Raw genomic sequence first — 19,856 nt, forward strand, 5'->3', positions numbered from 1 at the left:
CCAACAGTGAGTGTAGTGGGCAGGGTTCGAGAAGGAACCAGCCCTGGCATAATCGGAGCAGTGCTGAGCCGAGTCCCTGTTGGCTGACACCCTGTGTTACAGATAATGACAGTGCGGCTCAGAGTCAAGGGTGCAGGGTCACACAGTTGAATGTGCAGCAAAATACATCTGTGAACAAGATATGCTTTTCCCAAAATGCGCCCACTGACTCCGCACGTATTATGCTGTGCTTTCTGCGAATTCACCTGCTTATCAAACTCGGGCTTCAGAGATTCTTCTGTGAAAATGTGGAAGTGCATCTTCCTGTGGCTGAAGAGCACGGCTGACTTCAGCATGACCAGCGTTTCCTCCAGCCGGTTGCCGCAGGCCACCACAGCCAGGTGCATCCAGAGCCTCGGGGGCAGCGCGGCATGGAAACTCCTGGGCTCTCCGGGTCTCCTGGAAGGGATACACGTTAAAGCTATTCCTCAACTTATAAAAACAGCCAGTAAGTGGTTGGAACATTTCAAAACATGTGCCTGCTCATTTACAAAGTGATAAGCAGACAACTCTTACTGTTCAGAGAACAAGACCATGTATCCAGCATTGACCCTGGCAGTGGCAGGATGTCACAGTTAGGGCTGCAGGAGGGGTCTGGGACTTCCATGCCAACACGCAGCTGTCTGGTGCCTGCTGGCACCACTGGCCTGCTGGGAAATAGCATCGTAACCTTGACAGCTGTAACAGGGGCTGGGAAGCTCCCCTCACAGGGGCCATGGAAATTAGATTTGAATGCAACTTGAGTAAGAGGGTGGGACATGGCTTTTCTCATGTGAAATGAGCAACTTGCGATCCCATCATCGGGGTGGTGTTAGGAGGTGGGGGTGCGTGACCACGGATCCAAAGGGAAAGCACCGAGTCCGGGAGGGGAGCACAGGAGCCCACACAGTGCTCCGACACCTGCTGGAAGAGGCACTCACGGTGGCAGAGGGGTATGTGTGAAATTCAGCTTTCAGTATGAAACTGATATTAGTGAGAAACAGGCAGGAGAGGGGGCAAGTTAAACTGAAAATTACCAAGAAATCAAATACCCAGTTAACAGCTGAGCGGGACTAGGATCCAAGAGTCCTGCTATTTCATCATAACAAAGAATTTGTTCCAGAAGAGGGGGTGATGCCCGCACAAACACAGCACTGAGAAACAGTCCCGGCTCGAGGGGAAAGGGGCCGGAGCGGGCCTGAGACAAAGGGAACTAACGTACTCAAGCAAAAGATGCAGACAGGGAAGCCTGGACGTTGGAGAGCCCTGCCTTCTGAGCCTTGAGCACAGCGAGCAGCGCAGCGAACTGCCCATGAGAGGAGGGCAATTTGCTCCTATTCCTTTCCCCAGAAGGAAAGTTAAAGACGGGGTGGAGCTTGCTGGGCAGCTTCCTAATTCGATCACTCCGGAGCATGCTCCGCGAGCCAGGATGCAGAAAGTCCCTCCTAGCCCCCTAGTTTTGGTGATCACCGGAAAAGACAGCAGCGAGGTCCCAAGTCTCTCCCGGTGAAGGCCACCGTCTTCCCTCCCCTCGGTATCTGGGGCAGCTCCCCTGTGAGTGCAAAGGTGACTGCAGCGCAATAGGTATTTTGAGAAAAAGACTGCACTTTTATTACAGTACTAGACGCTGGTGCATGAATGTGTGCACGGTGGGGTCGGTGCCCTCCCCAATCCCGGTGATCAGGGTGGGCCAGATGGGGGGATGGCCAGCCAGCCCCCTGGTCAAACTCCCAGTGGAGGGGACAATTTGCATATTAGCCTTTTATTATATAGGATATCTTTATAATTATTCTATTTGTTGTTAGTCTCTCACTGGGCTGAATTTATTAATTAAACTTTATCATGGGCATGTATGTACAGGAAAGAACATGTATAAGTAGCCCCTCTCTGGGGCAGATATGCTCTGAGACCCCCGTGGATGCTGAAAACCATGAGGAGAATTGAACCCCATCCATATGTTCTAAGCACTTCACAACACCTCTTTGGCAGATCCAGATTGCCAGCATCACTACTCCTGCATTTGGAGGCATTATCATGTACAAGACTAATAATGTGGCAATCAGCTGCTAACATATCTGCTGCTAGTATTAATGGAGAGAAATGGTGCCCCTGCATGAAACGGGCATAAGGAAAATGAATGCAACGTGATTATAATAATCAGTCATTAGCAAATGTTGTTCATTATTAATAATCCTAATATATGAAAACCCAGGGTCCGTAATGACTGACGGAAGGCTTGACCGAACACCAGAAGTCAGTCTGCAGTCTGCGACCCAGTTCTGACTGCCGAGGGGGCTGGGGATCATGCTGGGAGAGAGCCCCAAAGAGAGAGGCAGGGTCTGATCCGCAGCCTCCATGGCAGCTGTTGACCAGCCATTGCCTCTTCCTTTCTCTCCAGGCTTCCCAGGTGCCACGTCTCTGTTTCTCTCGGGGCCTCCAGGGCTGCTGCTGATCAGTCCTGCCTCTCTGATCAGGCCCAGAGATAGGGCTGGAGATGCTGACTTGCATAGAAAGCGAACAATCAGAACCAAATTGGCCATCAGGGGAGGGCCGTGGGGGGCGAGATCAGGCTGGCATTTTGTATTGCTAAAAGAGAAAAAGAGAAGGTGATGCAGGTGGGCATCAACACATCACCTTCTAATGAAGTAGTCACTCTTACTGGAACCAAATCATAGATCTCAAATAAGATATCAAGTTTAAGAAACTCCTCTTCCAGGGGCAGTTTTCAGAGTTTCATAATTTAAATAAATCAAGTACTGAGAATAATTTGAAGATGACTGTAAAATGAATTAAATCTTCAACAAAAGTCTTCTATTTTCTATTTAAAAACATTTAAATAATGGTAAAATATGTTACATAAAATTTTGTCTTATTTTCCCCCTATTTTTAATTTCTTCTATTACAGTTCAATAGTATTTTATATTAGTTTCAAGTGTTCAGCATATTGGTTAGACATTTATATAATTTACAGAGATCTGCACCATACATAATTATCACAGTATTACTGACTATATTCCCTAGGCCAGTGGTCGGCAAACTCATTAGTCAACAGAGCCAAATAATACAGTTGAAATTTCTTTTGAGAGCCACATTTTTTTTAAACTTAAACTTCTTCTAACGCCACTTCTTCAAAATAGACTCGCCAAGGCCATGGTATTTTGTGGAAGAGCCACACTCAAGGGTTCAAAGAGCCGCATGTGGCTCTCGAGCCACAGTTTGAAGACCACAGCCTTAGGCTGTACTTCACATCCAACTACCAATACAAACTTCCTAATCTTGTCTCCATTTTCACCTCGCCCTTCAATTCCCCTCCCATCCGGCAACTATCAGTTTGTTCTTTGTATCTAGGAGTCTGTTCCTGTTTGTTATTTATTTTGTTCTCTAGCTTCCACATTTAAGTGAAATCATATGGTATTTGCCTTTCTCTGTGTGCTCATTCCACTTAGTGTAATGCCCTCTGGGTCCATCATCTTATCATAAATAGTAAAATTTTCTTTTTATGGCTGAGTAACACTCCATTGAAGTCTTTTGTTTGCATATGAACTTTTGGATTATTCTATTTCTGTAAAAAAAAAAAAATGCCATTGGCATAGGGACTGCATTGAACACATAGAATGCTTTGGGTAGTATGGACTTTTTAATGATGTTAATTCTTCCTATTATGAACATAATAGTATAGTAGCAACCATACTCAGGTAAAAACTGCTGTTTGAATTTTAACCCCTCTAATCTGGCTCCTGCACCTGATTAAACACAGGATACTTTTTTTTTTTTTTTTTTATTAAATTATTATCTGTGTACATATTTTAACATTGCCCCCCCATACATACCCTCCCTCCCCAGAGTTTTGTGTCCATTGGTTGTACTTATATGCATATATACAAGTCCTTTGGTTGATCTCTTGTCTCCCCCAGATCTCCCTACTCTCCCCACTGTAATTTTACAGTCTACTTGTTGCTTTACTGTCTCTATATCTATCTTTTGGTTTGTCAGTTTATAATGTTTTTTAATATCCATAAATGAGCGAGGCCATGTGGTATTTCTCTTTCATTGACAGGCTTATTTCACTCAGCATGATGTTCTCTAGTTCTATCCAGGTTGCTACAAATGATGAGAATTCCTTCTTTTTTATGGCAGCATAGTATTCCATTGTGTAGATGTACCATAGTTTTTGGATCCAATCATCTGCTGACGGGCACCTAGGCTGTTTCCAGATTCTAGCTATTGTAGACTGTGCTGCTATGAACATAGGGGTGCATATATCCTTTCTGATTGGTGTTTCTAGTTTCTTGGGATATATTCCTAGGAGTGGGATTACTGGGTCAAATGGGAGTTCCATTTTCAGTTTTTTGAGGAAACTCCATACTGTTCTCCACAGTGGTTGCACCAGTCTACATTCCCACCAGCAGTGCACGAGGGTTCCTTTTTCTCCACAACCTCGCCAACACTTGTAGTTTGTTGATTTGTTGATGTTGGCCATTCTGACAGGTGTGAGATGGTACCGCATGGTTGTTTTGATTTGCATCTCTCGGATAATTAGTGACTTTGAGCATGTTTTCATGTGCCTTTTGGCCTTCCTTCTGTCTTCTTTTGAAAATATTCTATTTAGGTCCATTGCCCATTTTTTAATTGGATCATTCATCTTCCTTTTATTTAGTTGTATATAAACACAGGATACTTACCTCTGTTCCAAGTGGAGACCTGGAGACTAAGGCAATTTTCCCTTGCCTGGGACCAGGACCACAGGAGATTGATTCCCACTGACTGAGTAAACTTCAGAGATAGAAACTGTACATAACCTTCAGAGATAGAAACTGTAGATAACCTCTGAGCTCTGCTTCTGTGTTATTGGCCATTGCAAGATAGGGCCACATTCCAATGTTCCCAGCCTTTAGAATTTAGAACAAAGGAAAATTCCTGTGTTTTGAACCTTTAAAAGGGACTGCCTAGCCTTGAAATGGTGAGGTCGTGTGGAGTCCACCTGCGTGTGGTGCTCTTGAGGCCGTCCTGGCCAGTTTTTCAATAAATCCTTGCCTGCTTTTTTTAGTCAATCATCAGCCTCTGGTGGTCTTATTTTGAACCCAGGGTTTAACCCCACAACACTAGTATACTTCCATTTAAGTTTATCTTCATCTTTCTTCAAGATTTTACAATTTCCTAAGTATAGGTATTTTATCTACGTGGTTAAATTTATTCTTAGGTATTTCATTTTATTTTTTAAGTAGTTGTAATGGGGTTGTTTCCTTAGTTTTCCTTTCTGAAAGTTCATTACTGGTATATAAAAATATAGCTGATTTCTGAATATTAATTTTGTGTCCTGCTACTTTATGGATTCCCCTATGCTGTAGTGTATAGCCCTGTGACTGTTTTGTAACTACCAATTTGTACTTCTTAATCTTGTCCCATTTTCACCCCATCCTTCAACTCCCCTCCCATCTGGCAACTATCAGTTTGTTCTCTGTAAAGTTTATCAATTCTAGTTGTGTTTTGGTGGATCTTTTAGTGTTCTCTTAGACACTATTATGTAATCTGCAAATATTGACAGTTTTACTTCTTCCTCACCAATTAGGGTGCCTTTTATTTCTTCTTGTCTAGTTGAGGTAACTAGGACTTCCAGAACTATTGAATAAGAGTAGTGAAAGCAGATATCCCTGTCTTATTCCAGATCTTAAGGGAAATGCTTTTAGTTTTTCCCTGTTGAGTCTGATGTTGACTGTGGATTTGTTATATATGTCCTTTAATTAGATTGAGGTATTTTCCCTCCATTCCCACTTTGCTGAGAGTTTTTATCATAAATTGGGACAGGATTTTGTCAAATGCTTTTCCTACATCTATTAAAATGATCATATGATTTTTATTCTTCATTTTATTTATGTGGTATATCAATCATGTTAATTGATTTGTGGATATTGTACCAAACCTGCATCCCTTGAATAAATCCCACTTGGACATTTTTTTTAATGTATTGCTGGGTCCGATTTGCTAATGTTTCCCTCCTCCCCCATAGGAAAACAAATGCACTTTATTTATTTTCAGTAAATTTAAATCCTACATTTCTTGTAGCACCACTTTGAATATTTTGAGGGGTACAGCAGTACACGGATTCTGTGTCCAACGGCCTTGGCAGGAAGGTTGCTTCGGAATTTAGCATGAACTGTTCGTTCCACTGTTGTTTGGGCACGAGTTACCTTTCCCCAGACGACTCGGTTTTGTTTGGTTCACCACCAGGAGTCGCTGTGTTGTTGTTTGCTTTGTGCACATAGCACATCTCTTGCTTAGAGGGAATTGTTTCATCTGGAGCATAAACATCTAAAATTTTAAGAAGAGCTGTCTGCTCCCTCTAGTTCCGGAGACGCTGCTTATACCAGCAAAAATGGCCTTGGGCCACAGCCTTCAGACATATTTGTCCTTACAGAAGTCCTGTTCCCAGCAGGCCTGGGAGCCTCCGTGCCCCAGCAGTGCCTCTTGGAGAGATGTGGTGGAACCCACCCGTTATTTTTCTCAATTTGCTAATGTTTTGTTGAGATTTTTTACGCCTATGTTCATCGGAAATATCATCCAATAATTTTTTTTTCTTTGTAATGCTTTATCTGGTTTTGGAATTAGGATACGCTAACCTCATAAAATGAGCTTGGGAGTCTTTTCTTCTCTTAAATTTTTTGGAATAGTGAGAATGTTTGGTAAAATTAACATGTGAAGCCCTCCAGTCCAGGACTTTTTTTGCTGAGAGTTTTTTTGTTTGTTTTATTACCACTTCTATTTTGTTATTTCAATCTGTTCATATTTCCTGTTTCTTCTATATTCAGTTTTGGAAGATTGAATGTTTATAGGAATTTATTCATTTTGTACAGATTATCTAATTTTTGACACATAGTTCATATTTTAAATTTTTTGTATTTTTATAGTTTCTTTTATTTCTGATTTTATTTATTTGTGTCCTCTTTCTTTTTTTCTTAGAGTCTGGTTAAAGGTTTATCTTTTTGAGAAACCTGTTTCTAGTTTATTGATCTTTTATATTGTTTTGTTAGACTATTTTGGTTATTTCTGCTCTGGTCTTTATTATTTCTTTCCATTTGCTCACTTTGGTCTTTGTTGTTCTTTCCTAGCTCTTTTAGATGCAAAGTTAAGTTGTTTAGTGAAGGTTTTTCTTGCTTCTGGAGGTTAGCCTGGATGCTGTGAATTTTCTCTCAGGATTGCTTTCACTGTGTCCCCTGATCTGAGTTGTTGTGTGCTCATTTTCATTTGTCTCAGGTAATTTTTCATTTCTTTCTTGATCTCACCAGAAACCCATTCATTGTTAAGTAGCATGTTATTTAGCCTCATGTATTTGTTGTTATGTTTTAGTTTCTTTCTTGCTATTGATTTCTAGTTTCATTCCATTATGGGTGGAGAAAATGCATGACATAATTTCAATCTTCTTAAATTTACTGAGAATTGTTTTGTGTCCTAACATGTAGTCTATCCTAGAAAATGTTCTATGTGTACTTGGGGGGGAAAAAAAAGGTATATTTTGCTGCTTTGGGGTGAAATGCTCAGAAAATATCAATTCAACACATTTGAGTGTAGTGTAAGGCCACTGTTTCCTTGTTGATTTTCTGTCTGAAAGATCTATTCAGTGATGTCAATGGGGTATTCTATGACAGTATTGCTATCAATCCCTTCCTTTATGCCCATTAATATTTGTTTTATATATGTAGGTGGTCTTATGTGGGATGCATAAATGCTTGCAAGGGTTATATCCTCTTATTTAAGAGATCCCTTTTTCATAATCTAATGTCCTTGTCTATTATTATAGCCTTTACTTCAAAACCTTTTTGTCTGATACAAGTATTGCCACCCAAGCTTTTGTCTCCATTTGCATGAAATCTCTTTCCATCCATTTACTGTATGTCTTTCTTTCTTTTTAATATATTTTATTGATTTTTTACAGAGAGGAAGGGAGAGGGATAGAGAGCCAGAAACATCGATGAGAGAGAAATATCAACCAGCTGCCTCCTGCACAGCCCCCACTGGGGATGTGCCCGCAACCAAAGTACATGCCCTTGACCGGAATCGAACCCGGGACCTTTCAGTCCGCAGGCTGAAGCTCTATCCACTGAGCCAAACAGGTTCTGGCAGTCTTTGTGTCTTTCAATATGTTGTGTGTCCCTTGTAGACAGCATATACATGGCTCTTGTTACCCTATTCATTCAGCCATCCTGTATGTGTTTTTATTGGAGCATTTAATCCATCTACATTTAAAGTAAATATTGAGAGATACATAGCTATTGCCATTTTATTATTCATATCTATGTTTTCTCTTTTCCTTATTCTTCTTAAAGAAGTCCCTTTAACATTTCTTGTAATACCAGTTTGTTGGCAATAAACTCCTTTGGCTTTTTCTTGTCTGGGTGCTCTTTAATTCTTCAATATTAAATAATAGCATTGCTAGGTAGAATAGTATTGGTTTTAGGTCCTTGTATTTCATCACTTTGAATATTTTGTTTTAATCACTTTGGGCCTAAAAAATTCCTGTTGAGAAATCAGCTGACAGTTCCTTTGTACATAACTAACTGATATTCTATAGGTGCTTTTAAGATTCTCTCTTGGTCTTTGATTTTTGCCATTTTAATTAAGTCTTGGTTTGAACTTGTTTGGGATTCCACATTTCCTGGACTTATATTTCTATCTCATTTCCTAGGTTAGAAAAGTTTTCTCTAATTATTCCATCAAGATCCCTTGATTTTTCTCTTCTCCTCCTGGTATCACTATGATGCAAATGTTGTTATGCTTGATATTGTCCCAGAGGTCCCTAAAACTATTCTCATTTTTAAGTTTCTTTTTGCCATTTTAATTGGGTATTTTCTGCTATCTTGTCTTCCAAATTGCTCATTTGTTCCTCTGCTTCATTTTATCTGCTGTTGATTCCTTCTAGTGTATTCTTCATTTCAGTCCTTTTCATTTCTGATTCTTCTTTATTGTATCTATGTCCTTTTTTATGCTTACTTTTTAGGGTTCTCACTAAATTCTTTGAGCATTCTTATAACCAGTGTTTTGAATTCTGCATCTGTCAGAATTGCCTCCATTTCATTTAGCTCTTTTTCTGAAATTTTCTCCTGGTCTTTCATTTGAGACCTGTTTCTTTGTCTCATTTTGGCTATCTCTCTGTGTTTGTTTCTATGTATTAAACATATATGCTATGTCCCCTAATCCTTACAGGATGTGCTTATTGTATAGGTGTGCTGTGGGGCCCAGTGGCACAGTCTCCCTGGCCACCTAAGCCAGGTACTCCAGAAGTGTGCTTTGTATGGGTTGTGTGTGCCCTCCTATTGTAGTTGAGCCTTGATTGCTATTGGTATATCAGTGGGTGTGATTGACCTTCAGGCCTACTAGCTGTAAGAACTGGCCCCAACCATGGCATACAAGCTACTGTGCAGGGCCTGACCCAAAGGAGCAGGATTAACTGGCACCTGAGGCAGGAGCATCCTATGGGCTCTGCTACTGGCCAAGACCACCTCTTGGGTGTGCTTCTCGTGGAACTAAGTGGATGGTTTTCTTTTTGGGTTTGAAATCAGCCATTAGGTATATTTGTTCTGGAGACGCTTGGTAGTGGCTCCAGTATAGATGGAGGTCAGTCATTGTCTATGACCAGCCCTGGGCCATTTTATAGTGGCTACAATGTAACGTAGAGTTGGTAGCTGCATTGTTGAACATGGAGGCATGTCACAGAGGCCACACTGCAAATGACAGCCGGCTGCACCAGGCCTGGCTCCACTTAGTAAAAGGTGCAGGGCCCCGAGACCTGCCACTGCATACCAACTGCTGTAAGGCTCAGCCATTGAAAGTGTCTCAGGTGATTCTCGAGTTGTTTGAGGAGGGGTCTCAAGGAGTCCTCAAAGTGGGATGTGTGGTGTTAACTAGGCTAAGGCAGATTCAGATTGATCCCACTGCAGAGAGGGAACACCACAGGAAAGATGGCACCTGTCTGGCAGCTAGGTGGAAGGAGGGTTCAACACAACACAATGGTGGCTGTTCATCCAGCCCTTGCCTTGAAGCTACACAACTTGTCTCTCCCTGTATGTCTCTGGTGACTCCCAAGCCACTGTCCCTCTTCTGGAGACCAGAGTAAGTGCCCGTGAGAGAGTGAGTCTGTGCATAAGCCCTTCAAGAGGCAGCTTCCTATTTCACCCACTGATTTTCACAGCCACATGTTATGGTGTTATGGTCTCTCCAGCTCTGGTGTTTCATGTGATGGCACCCAGTGTGAAATTGAGATGCCTCGCTCCTTGGGGGATCCCTGCAGCTGAGATATCCCTACAGATGCTCAACTGCCACATGTGGGTGTGGGGCCAGCCCATTTCATATCCCCACCCCTCCAGCCAGTCTTGATGTGGCTTTCTTATGTCCTCAATTATACGATCTCATTCATCTAGCCTTCCAATGGATCCCCAGCTTGACTGTTCTCTAATTTAGTTGTGATTTTGATGTGCCAGCACAGCATTTACTTATTCTCCCATCTTGATGGGAGTCTTTCTTATTTTCTTACAGTGAATTATAAACAAATCTGTTTTTAAATTTTCTTCCAAAGAATCTCACCTGTGAGTTTGTATGTGGATAAGAGTCAGTAAGGCTATTATTTATTGAACTTAATAAAGGTGCTAAAATCAGGTGCTACATTTTGAATTTAGTCAAGACACTTTGGCAATGAGTGACAAAACTCAATCCCTGAAATCTAGGAGAAGGGTGAACTCGTTCAGCCAACAAATGGCAGGGCTGGTCTTGGGAGCTATGTTGGGACCTGTCCTCCACTCAGCATTGCTTCTCATCTGCCCCATCACTTTGGCTCACGTACTTTTATGTAGAAACCTTCTCCACATGGCAGAGACATGGCTCCCAATTCCTGAGTTTCATACCTGATAGTCTCAGCCACTAGATAGTCTGTCCTTATACTGTCTCTAAGCTTGGGTCTTGGCCTCACCCCTACCTCAAGGTGTGGACTTTGCTTGGTTTAAATCAACTGGTCCAATCTGGTGCCTCCACTCCTTTCCATTCCCTCCACCATGAAACAGGCATTTAAACCAACCAAAGCAAATTGGTTGAGAGATAAGCATGTAAAGGAAGCTAGAATGATCCATGTAAGTAATAGACACATTAGTATGATTCCATGTTTCACTTAACATAAAGATAGTTCCAAATGGAAATATTTATAGGTATGTGTACATACATAGGTTAGTAAAAAGATACATGTTTTGCTCTGTTAGCCATGAGGAATTTTTTTTTAAATATATTTTATTGATTTTTTACAGAGAGGAAAGGAGAGGGATAGAGAGTTAGGAACATCGATGAGAGAGAATCATCGATCAGCTGCCTCCTGCACATCTCCTACTGGGGATGTGCCCGCAACCCAGGTACATGCCCCTGGCCGGAATCAAACCCGGAACCTTTCAGTCCGCAGGCTGATGCTCTATCCACTGAGCCAAACCGGTTTCGACAGGAATTTTTAAAAATGACTTCTCAATAGCAACAAGTATGCTGAGTGCCCAGATCTTGGTTTCTAATACCATTTTCCAACATGATGAATCAGGGTTCCTTGAAGAAATGGCTGTTTCTATGGCTGAGGCAGGAGCATCCTATGGTGCCAGACAGCAGGAAAATGCTCAAAAAATAAACAAAACAAAAAAAACCCATTGTTGGGTGTATGTCGTAGATTGACACCAACTAAAAGAGCTAGTAATGACCAAAAATGAAAACTGTTCTATTCAGCAACAGAATAGCGTCATATTAGATTGTATCTCAAAGTATAAAATAAATATAACTAATACTGATACAGTGACTGAAAAAATTAATGAGGGAAAAGAATCAAACCTCCCATGCAGATGAATTTCAAATAATGTATATAGACCTCCCAGCCTCAAGGAGAGAAAGCCTAACTCCCTACTCCTCATGCGTGAGGCTGCACACAGTGGCTTCCTTCAAAGTGTGTAGCCTGGAGGTGGGGAGTAACCTCACAGCGGAGAATCACACACACACACACACACACACAGTGAGTAGGCCAATAATAGCAGTCGTAACTCATGCTGACAGCACATATAGTTGATATGAGGTGATTAAATGGTTCTTTGCCTCTATGACTTTCCTCCCCCAAATCCACAACCCCAGTATTATCATGAATAAAACATCAAATACATTCCACTGGTGGAGTATCCTACAAAATATCTGACAAGTCTCCTCAAGGGCATGTAAAACAAGGAAACTGAAATGCCCACATTCAAGAGAAGCCCAAGGGAACGCTACAACTAATGTGATGTGGTATCCTAGTTGGAATCCTGGCACAGCAGAATAGCATTTAGTCAAAACGGAAGAAATCTGAATAAACTAAACATTAGCAATAATGTTTGTATTAATTAATTATAACAAATGTGTCGTGTTAGTGAAAGGTTAGCAACAAAGGAGATGTGTACAAGGCATAGAGAACTCTGTGCTGCTCTCTCAATCTTTCCATAAATCCTGTTCTAAAAATGGAAATCCACTGAAAAGAAAAAATCCCTCTTCTAATGATATTATTACTAAAGCTCTCACTGTTTTCCTGAGCGGTGTGGCTGTTTTGCACAATATTAGCTAAGTGTGACATGACAGTGTGAGTGCAGGGTCAGCACTGGGCTGGCACCAGGCAGATGCTGCCGCTGTTCACTGGCTCATTCAACAAATTATGGATTTGAGAACCTGCTTTGAGATCATCTCTGTTCTAGGTGCCAGCAGCACATCAAGTGAACATGAAGGAGGTGGGAGAAGCAAATAAAATACAATGTTCATATGATAATAAGTGCCTTAAAATATACTAAACAGGTAAAGGGGTAGAGAAGGATAGGGAAGGTTCTGTTTCTCTAGGACAGCTGGGAAGACCCCTCTGAAGAGAAAAGCTGAACACACAAACCTGAAAGAAACGAGGGAGTTAGTGATACAAGGATTTGAGCAAAGAACATTGCAGCACAGGAAGCAAATAAAAATGCTGAGGCAGGAATGAGCTCAGTGTACGTGAGGCCCAGGTGGCTGAGCTGGGTGAGTAGGGAGACTCGGAGAGCAGGTCAGAGAACTAAATGGGGTTGAGATCAGGCAGCAGCTTGAAGGCCACACTAAGAAATTAAATTTTATTCTTAATGTTATAGGATGTCTGTCACTGTATGGCTTAAATCAAGAAAGTGACTCCATGTGTAGCACTCATTTAAGATTATTCCAGCAGTGGCATGGAGAATAGACTGTAGGGGCACTACACTGAAAATATGCAAACCAGATGGCAGGCCATAGTAGATGTCCAGGTGAAATGACAGCGGTTAGGAGATTGGTGGTACCACGAAGTGATAGAAATGGTGGGAATGGTAATGTTTTGAGATAGAACCAATAGGGCTTACTGATTGAGTATATGTAGAGATGGGGGGGAGAGACTTATGGACTAACCAACAAAAGTGAATGTGAATAGAATTAACACTCATAGGACATCATATCATAGGACACAAAAGCTGGTACCCAAGCTCAAGAGATTTTTTTTTAATTGATTTCAGAGAGGAAGGGAGAAGGAGAGAAAGATTGAAACATCAATGATGAGAGAATCATTGATAGGCTCCTCCTGCATACCCCCAACTGGGGATAGAGACCACAACCTGAGTATGTGCCCTTGACCGGAATCAAACCTGGGACCCTACAGTCAGCAAGTCAACGCTCTATCTACTGAGCCAAACCACCTACGGCTCGAGAGATCTTGAATGTGCTCTGGATCTACTGGGATGGCCACAAACAGCATTTTGCTATCTATATATTTAAAACCCTAAGCAATCTTTCGCCCATTCAACCAGTCGCTATTACACTCACAGACCGCCAGGGGGCAGATGCTCAATGCAGGAGGTGCCCCTGGTGGTCAGTGTGCTCCCACAGCAGGAGTGCTGCTCACCTGACAGCGCCAGACACTGGGCTCATGGCTGGCAAGCACAGCTGCAGTGGCATGAGCTTCTCCTGCCTCCGCAGCAGCAGCAGCAGCAGCAGCAGGCACAGCGGGCCGAGATGAGCAGGAGCACCCAGCCTGGGCTCAGGCTCCTCCCTGGCCATCTGCCACTTTCATGCACTACATCCCTTGGCAAATGTCGAACTCCTGGTTTTGTCCTGATCTGGTCTGGCAGTCCAACATCCCCGGGGAGGTCCCAGATTGCAAGAGGGACCAGGCCAGACTAAGGGACCCCACAGGTGCCTCTAGTCCTATATAATAAAAGCCTAATATGCTAAGTGTCTAGTCATCTGTTCAACCAATCAAAGAGTAATATGCTAATGATATGCTAAGGCTGCTCAATGCTTGCTATGACACGCACTGACCACCAGGGGACAGATGCTCTGACCAGCAGGTTAGCTTGAGGCTGAGGTCCAACCAATTGAGACTGAGTGAGAGAGGTTGGACACACCCTGGAGCCCTCCCACTGTCCCTCCTCAGTTGGCAACCTCCTGTGTCCTTCCCCAGCCCTGATCATGCACTGATGGGGTACCTCGGCCTGGCCTGCACCCTCTCGCAATTCAGGACCCCTCAGGGGATGTCAAAGAGCCGGTTTTGGCCTGATCCTGCAGGCCAGGCAGAGGGACCACACTGGTGCACAAATTCGTGCACAGGGCCTCTAGTATAATATAATCCCTCTGTAGTGAGACCTTTATTCAGGCTATGAACCTCTTAGAAGACTTATCTCAGAGATCAAAGGGAAATGGTGCAGGAAATGGTGCTTCTTGATGAGCAAGGAGGTTTGCTTCCTGTCTCTAGGGCAGAACTGTCTTCTCTCCTCAACTTTCCCCCCAAAAAATTCTGGGAGGGCAGCAACTCATTCACTGTTGCAGACGGAGTGCCTGGCTCAGGAGACACTGCAGCAGACGCCACTGAAAGCTGTGGAGAAAGCAGCACCAGCGCCAGCGACGGAGAGGGGCCTGGTCTCCCTCGGAAACCATATTCTAAGAGAAAACAGCACTCTCCAGGCCAACATAGAAGAAAAACAATGAGGTCAAATAATCGCTGAGTTCTGGGCTAGAGCTGACAAATGAGAAACAGTGATTTTGCTAGAGATGACAAAGGGCTGACAGCAGTCTGTTGGTGTTTTGCAGTTAAACTTGATGATCTCATCACAGAATCACCAAATACCGGAGCTGGGGGAGATTTTAGGGAATTTCGGATCATTTCGCTCATTTGACAGATGAGGAAATGAAGATGAAATGCCGGGGCCAGTGCCAGCTGTTTCCACACGTCAGGGTCAGCAGGTGGGTTCACTGCCTTCCCCATATGTAGGCTCAAAAGAGAGTTTTCAGAAGCTGGAGAGACGTGCTTCTAAAGTCTGCAGTTTGATCCCAAGTCAAAGTCCCCATTTAAAACTCCCTCTGGAAAAACAAACCCTCCCTTGGTGAGCTTGTCCTCTTCCTCTCGGTGAAGGGACACTGCCCTTTGCACCTGGCTGCCAGGAGCTCAGCTCCATCGAACACTTAGCCCTCGTAACAGTAACGGCCCCGTTTTTGACAAACATACTTATTTCCCCTCCTCTTTATGTCTTTTCATTATTTTACAACTATTTCAATGGCTTTGTTGTATATGCATTTTTTTTGTAAGTCACCTCAAATTCTGTTTTGGAAGACAGCCAGGCGTAAATCACCAATAAAACAAAATAGAAAAATTTTGCTTCTCTTGAGCACTGCAACTGCTGCCAGCTGTGTGTGTTTCAGATCCCACCCTTGACCTAAAACTCGGACACCTCCCGGCTTAACATTCACGGAGCGGAAAGGCCACCACAGGGCGACTGCACACACGTGACTAATTACAAACATCAGGGTCTGCCTGCTAACTAGATGAGGCCCCGGAAACTTCTCTGGAATTAAAACAAGATGTGGAGGAGATGAGCTTCCTGCACGACGTGGCAGGCCTGGCAGGCCTTCACCAGCAGCCAGGCGGGCGGGGCAGCCCCTGGCCGCTCCGCAGGTGGTGAACCCTTTCTGACCAACTCCAACCTCTGCTGGCTCCTCCCCGCCTGGGAAGCCAGATCCCACAGCCTTCATCTCTTCTGGATTCTAGCCATGTAGAGATTAAAGCACTCGTCTTTCTGAAAACATGAGGCTTTTTTTCCTCCCTAAAATAAAATTCCCCCTAAACCACAAAAACTTAACCCAGGCAGGATTAGAAATGCAACAAAGAAGTCTCTACAGAAATCCTTCCCCTGCTCCCTCCCAGCTGCAGTCTTCCGTCCCCATCTCTGTCGGGTAGTGAAGGAAGTGTTAATAAATCCCAGAAAATGTCAACTTCTCCAGAGGGCACTAGACTTTCATGTTTATGCATTTGACCTTGAGACTTCCTGTGGCTCTTTTATTTTTCACTCTTCCCTGAGTTGTACAATTTTGTTCTTTATTCCTAATGGTGTTGGCCACAATTTTCGTGGCAGTCTGAGAGAGAGGTTAAAAAAGATGGGTTCAGAGGTCCTCGCCTATGGAAATACTAGCAGTCCTTCCCTAACATCCATCTAGATTCTATTCATTGATCTTTTCCTAGCCAGAGCCAATTTGTCCAGATAGAGACAAAAATGCTGCTCCAACACCTTAAAGAATGAGACAGTTACAAAAACCCAAGTTTCTCTGGAAACATATCAGGGAAATTATGAAATGCAGAAAAGACTAGCATATGACATCAGCCTAACATGGCAGAGCTCACCTGGGCCCAGGCTGCCGCGGGACCTGTATCCTGATCTATTGTGTAGTACCTGTGAGCTCCAGACAAGACTCCAGACTCTGTATCACTTTCCTCACCCAAACGGCAATGATGCCAGTGTGTGCTGCACAGAGCAGGCTTGCAAACTTGGGTGCATCAGAAACTATGGAGGGCTTTTTAGAACACAGATCACGGAGCTCACCCCATGGCCTCTAATGCAGCGGGTCTATGCAGGTGCCTGAGAATCTGAATTTCTACAAAGCCCTCCCCCCCCCCCCCCCCACTGTGACACTGGTGCTGCTGGTTAAAGGCCATACTCTGAAAACCACTATATCAGGGTTATGGGGGAGACATAGTCAATATACATAAACTCAGTGTCAGCAATGGCTGTTTTTATGACTGTTGAGCACTGTGCCTGGTTAGCTATGTTAAATGGTGTCAGTTATTATCTTACAAGTTAATATCTTACAAGTTTACTATAATTTGTAAGCCCATCAACTTACAAATTATAGTAAATTTGTAGTTGAACTGTGATATAATCTATAGTAATAAAAGTGTGATATGCTAATTAGACCGGACACCCTTTCAGATGATCTTCTGGACCAAGCCAAGGTGACCGGGCCAAGACAGGTGGCAGAACCCCCGCTCCCCTACGGCCCCCGCCGCTTGCACAAATTTCGCACATTGGGCCTCTCAAGTCTGTTATAAGAAACCTCAATATGAAAATACTGTTAAGCTCCTAATAGAAATACCCTTATTATAAAAAGCATATACACTCATGAGGGGTTGTAAGTGGTTTTAAATACCTAAAAGCAGCCGAAACCGGTTTGGCTCAGTGGTAGAGCATCGTCTGCGGCCTGAAAGGTCCCAGGTTCGATTCCGGTCAGGGGCATGAACGTTGGTTGCGGGCACATCCCCAGATGTGCAAGAGGCAGCTGGTCGATGTTTCTCTCCCATCCACGTTTCTAGCTATCTCTCTCCCTTCCTCTTTGTAAAAAAAATAAAATAAAATATATTAAAAAAATAAATAAATACCTAAAAGCAATTATGTAGATCACTGACTCCCCCCAAAAAAATATTTTGTCAGAAACCACTTGTACATTTACTGAGGCAGAAGAGAAGTGGACACAGCCACTTCTTGGGGTTCCGTTTTTCTCTAAGTTACGGTAAAAGTGCCAAAACTCATTTAGTTATCATGGTCAAAAAGAAACCAACTCGCTTCCAGTAATTAAGGAGCCGGCAAATGTGGGCCTTGCAAAGGCAATTAGACCCGTCCAGGGTCCTAAGGGGCCTGGGACACGCAACCGCTGAGAGACAAGAGGTCCTTAGGAAGCTCTCCACCACAAAGGACCTGCGGCGGCCAGCGCCTACAGAGGGTGCTCCCAGGCAGAGCTGTGGGTGCTCGGCTCTGCGCAGAGAACACCAAACTGATGTGGAGGAGCCAAAGGTTCTCTCTGGGGGCTCCGGCTTGAGTCTGCACTAGACCGAGGGACAGGGAAGCCCAGTGTCCTCTCTCTGCCACGCACCACTCCTCCCAAGGAGAAAACTTTTCAATAAACTTGGGTCCAATGCCTCTTCCTTCTAAGAACAGTGGATTCAAGATTCAGACAGGCAGCCAGTCTTGGTAAATACGTAACTTCTACAGTTCAATCATATTTACACGTTTGTTTAAAAGTCTCCAATGAAACATGAGAATTAGGAGGCTCTTGAAAATTTACACAAAGGGCACGTTTACCGACATGCAAGACGATGTCCTGCTTTGACGGTTTACGTGTAAAACAGAACGTTGCCCGAGACTTCTCTGGAACGTGTGCGTGATCCTCGCGCGGAGCCCTCGGTGGGCGCCGGAGGGTGGGTCTTCGCTGCCCGCAGGTTCGGGCCCAGCTGGCAGCTCCGTGCGCTCTGCCCGCCGCGCGGCACAGCCTCCGGCCGGGCGGGCGGCGCGCGCGGCGGGCGGGACTCGGAGCTGCCACGACTCACCTCGCCAACTTCTCCGGACGCGGCGCGCCCCGGCGGCGGCCGGCTCCGGGGCGCGGACGCGGGGGCCGGTGCCGCGGGGCGCCTGGGCCCGCCCAGGTGGGGGCGCCCCGGCCGGCGGGGCGCGCGGGGGCCGGCGTGGGAGGGCGCTGCGGGGCGGACGCGGGGCGCGCGGGCGGCGGGGGCGCAGGTCCGGGGCGCAGGGTCCGCAGCGCGAGCAGCAGCACCGACAGCGCGAGCAGCAGCAGCGCGGCCGCCCGGCAGCGGGGCCTCATGGTGCGCGGCGCCCGGGGCGGCGGCGGGACGGGAGCTGGCGCCTCCCCGCGATCCGCGGGGCCTGGGGGCCCGCCAGCGGGGAGGAGGCTGCGGGCGCCGGCCGAAGGAGGAGCCCCCACGCCTACCGTACTGTGTGGAATAGCTGCCCCGCGCTCCGGGCGCAGGTAGCAGCCTCGGAGCCTCCTCTTACTCCCCCACTAGGTCGGGCGTCATCCTCCTGCCATCCCCTCACGGCTCACCGGCGCCTCCACCCCTGTACTTCCTAGTTCGCTCCCTCATCCTCTCACTGCCAGGCACTCTTCCATCTGACTACTTATTCCAGGCATTTTCCCTGTGATTTAGCTCCATCCGGCTAGCCAAGCGCTAACGTGCCTCTCCAAACGTCCACCAGGCAGGCCGGCCACTAATGGATAGCTGTTGTTTAAAATAGACTCAGGTCCATATAATCTAAAGAATTTACAGAATTAATTTCAGAGTCTAGGTTTGAAATCTAACTCTGCTGCTTACTTGGTGAGGCTGAGCAAGTTGCACGATTTTCCTGGATTCAACCTCCCTGCATGAAAATGGGGGAGCTGGCTGCACTCCATGAGTGCTGTGTAGATTTACATTAAATAATGACGCAAAGAAACCGGACAGCGCCAGGCTACCAGTGCCCAATAAAAGCTCTATGGTAGTTAGCACAACATAATGTAGCTTGTTCAGCCTATATAATAAAGGACTAATATGCAAATCGACCAAATGGTGGAACAACTGGTCGCTATGATGCACACTGACCACCAGGGTGCAGACGCTCAATGCTGGAGCTGCCCCCTGTTGATCAGTGTGCACCAAGGTGGCCAGAGAGGGCCTAAGCCAGTTGTCGGCAAACTCATTAGTCACCTGAGCCAAATATCAA

The 19,856-nt window shown here is 44.8% G+C and overlaps 1 protein-coding gene and 1 pseudogene across 6 annotated transcripts in view; both read right to left on the reverse strand.

Moving 5' to 3' along the window:
* GXYLT2 (glucoside xylosyltransferase 2) overlaps positions 1–19,216 on the reverse strand; it is a 195,342-nt gene extending 176,126 nt beyond the window's left edge. For 2 of the 5 annotated variants that reach the window (XM_084902083.1, XM_084902080.1), the window contains exons 1-2: positions 18,689–19,211; positions 246–438 (exon numbers count right to left, since the gene is read on the reverse strand). In XM_084902083.1, the coding sequence (XP_084758209.1) occupies positions 246–438; positions 18,689–18,960 (465 nt within the window). In that variant the 5' untranslated portion in view covers positions 18,961–19,211. Of the gene's footprint in view, positions 1–245; positions 439–18,688 lie in introns of all 5 variants that reach the window. The other 3 variants (XM_084902082.1, XM_084902084.1, XM_084902081.1) reach the window with 2 other exon arrangements.
* Positions 6,004–9,149, reverse strand: LOC311631931 (large ribosomal subunit protein eL33-like; annotated as a pseudogene). The gene is made up of 2 exons: positions 9,020–9,149; positions 6,004–6,482 (listed from the first exon to the last, which is right to left on the reverse strand). The product of its transcript is annotated as a large ribosomal subunit protein eL33-like (transcript).
* Positions 19,217–19,856: the final 640 nt, after the last annotated feature.

The sequence above is a fragment of the Pipistrellus hanaki genome (genome assembly GCF_964339955.1).
Source record: "Pipistrellus hanaki genome assembly, chromosome: 13".
NCBI lineage: Eukaryota > Metazoa > Chordata > Mammalia > Chiroptera > Vespertilionidae > Pipistrellus > Pipistrellus hanaki.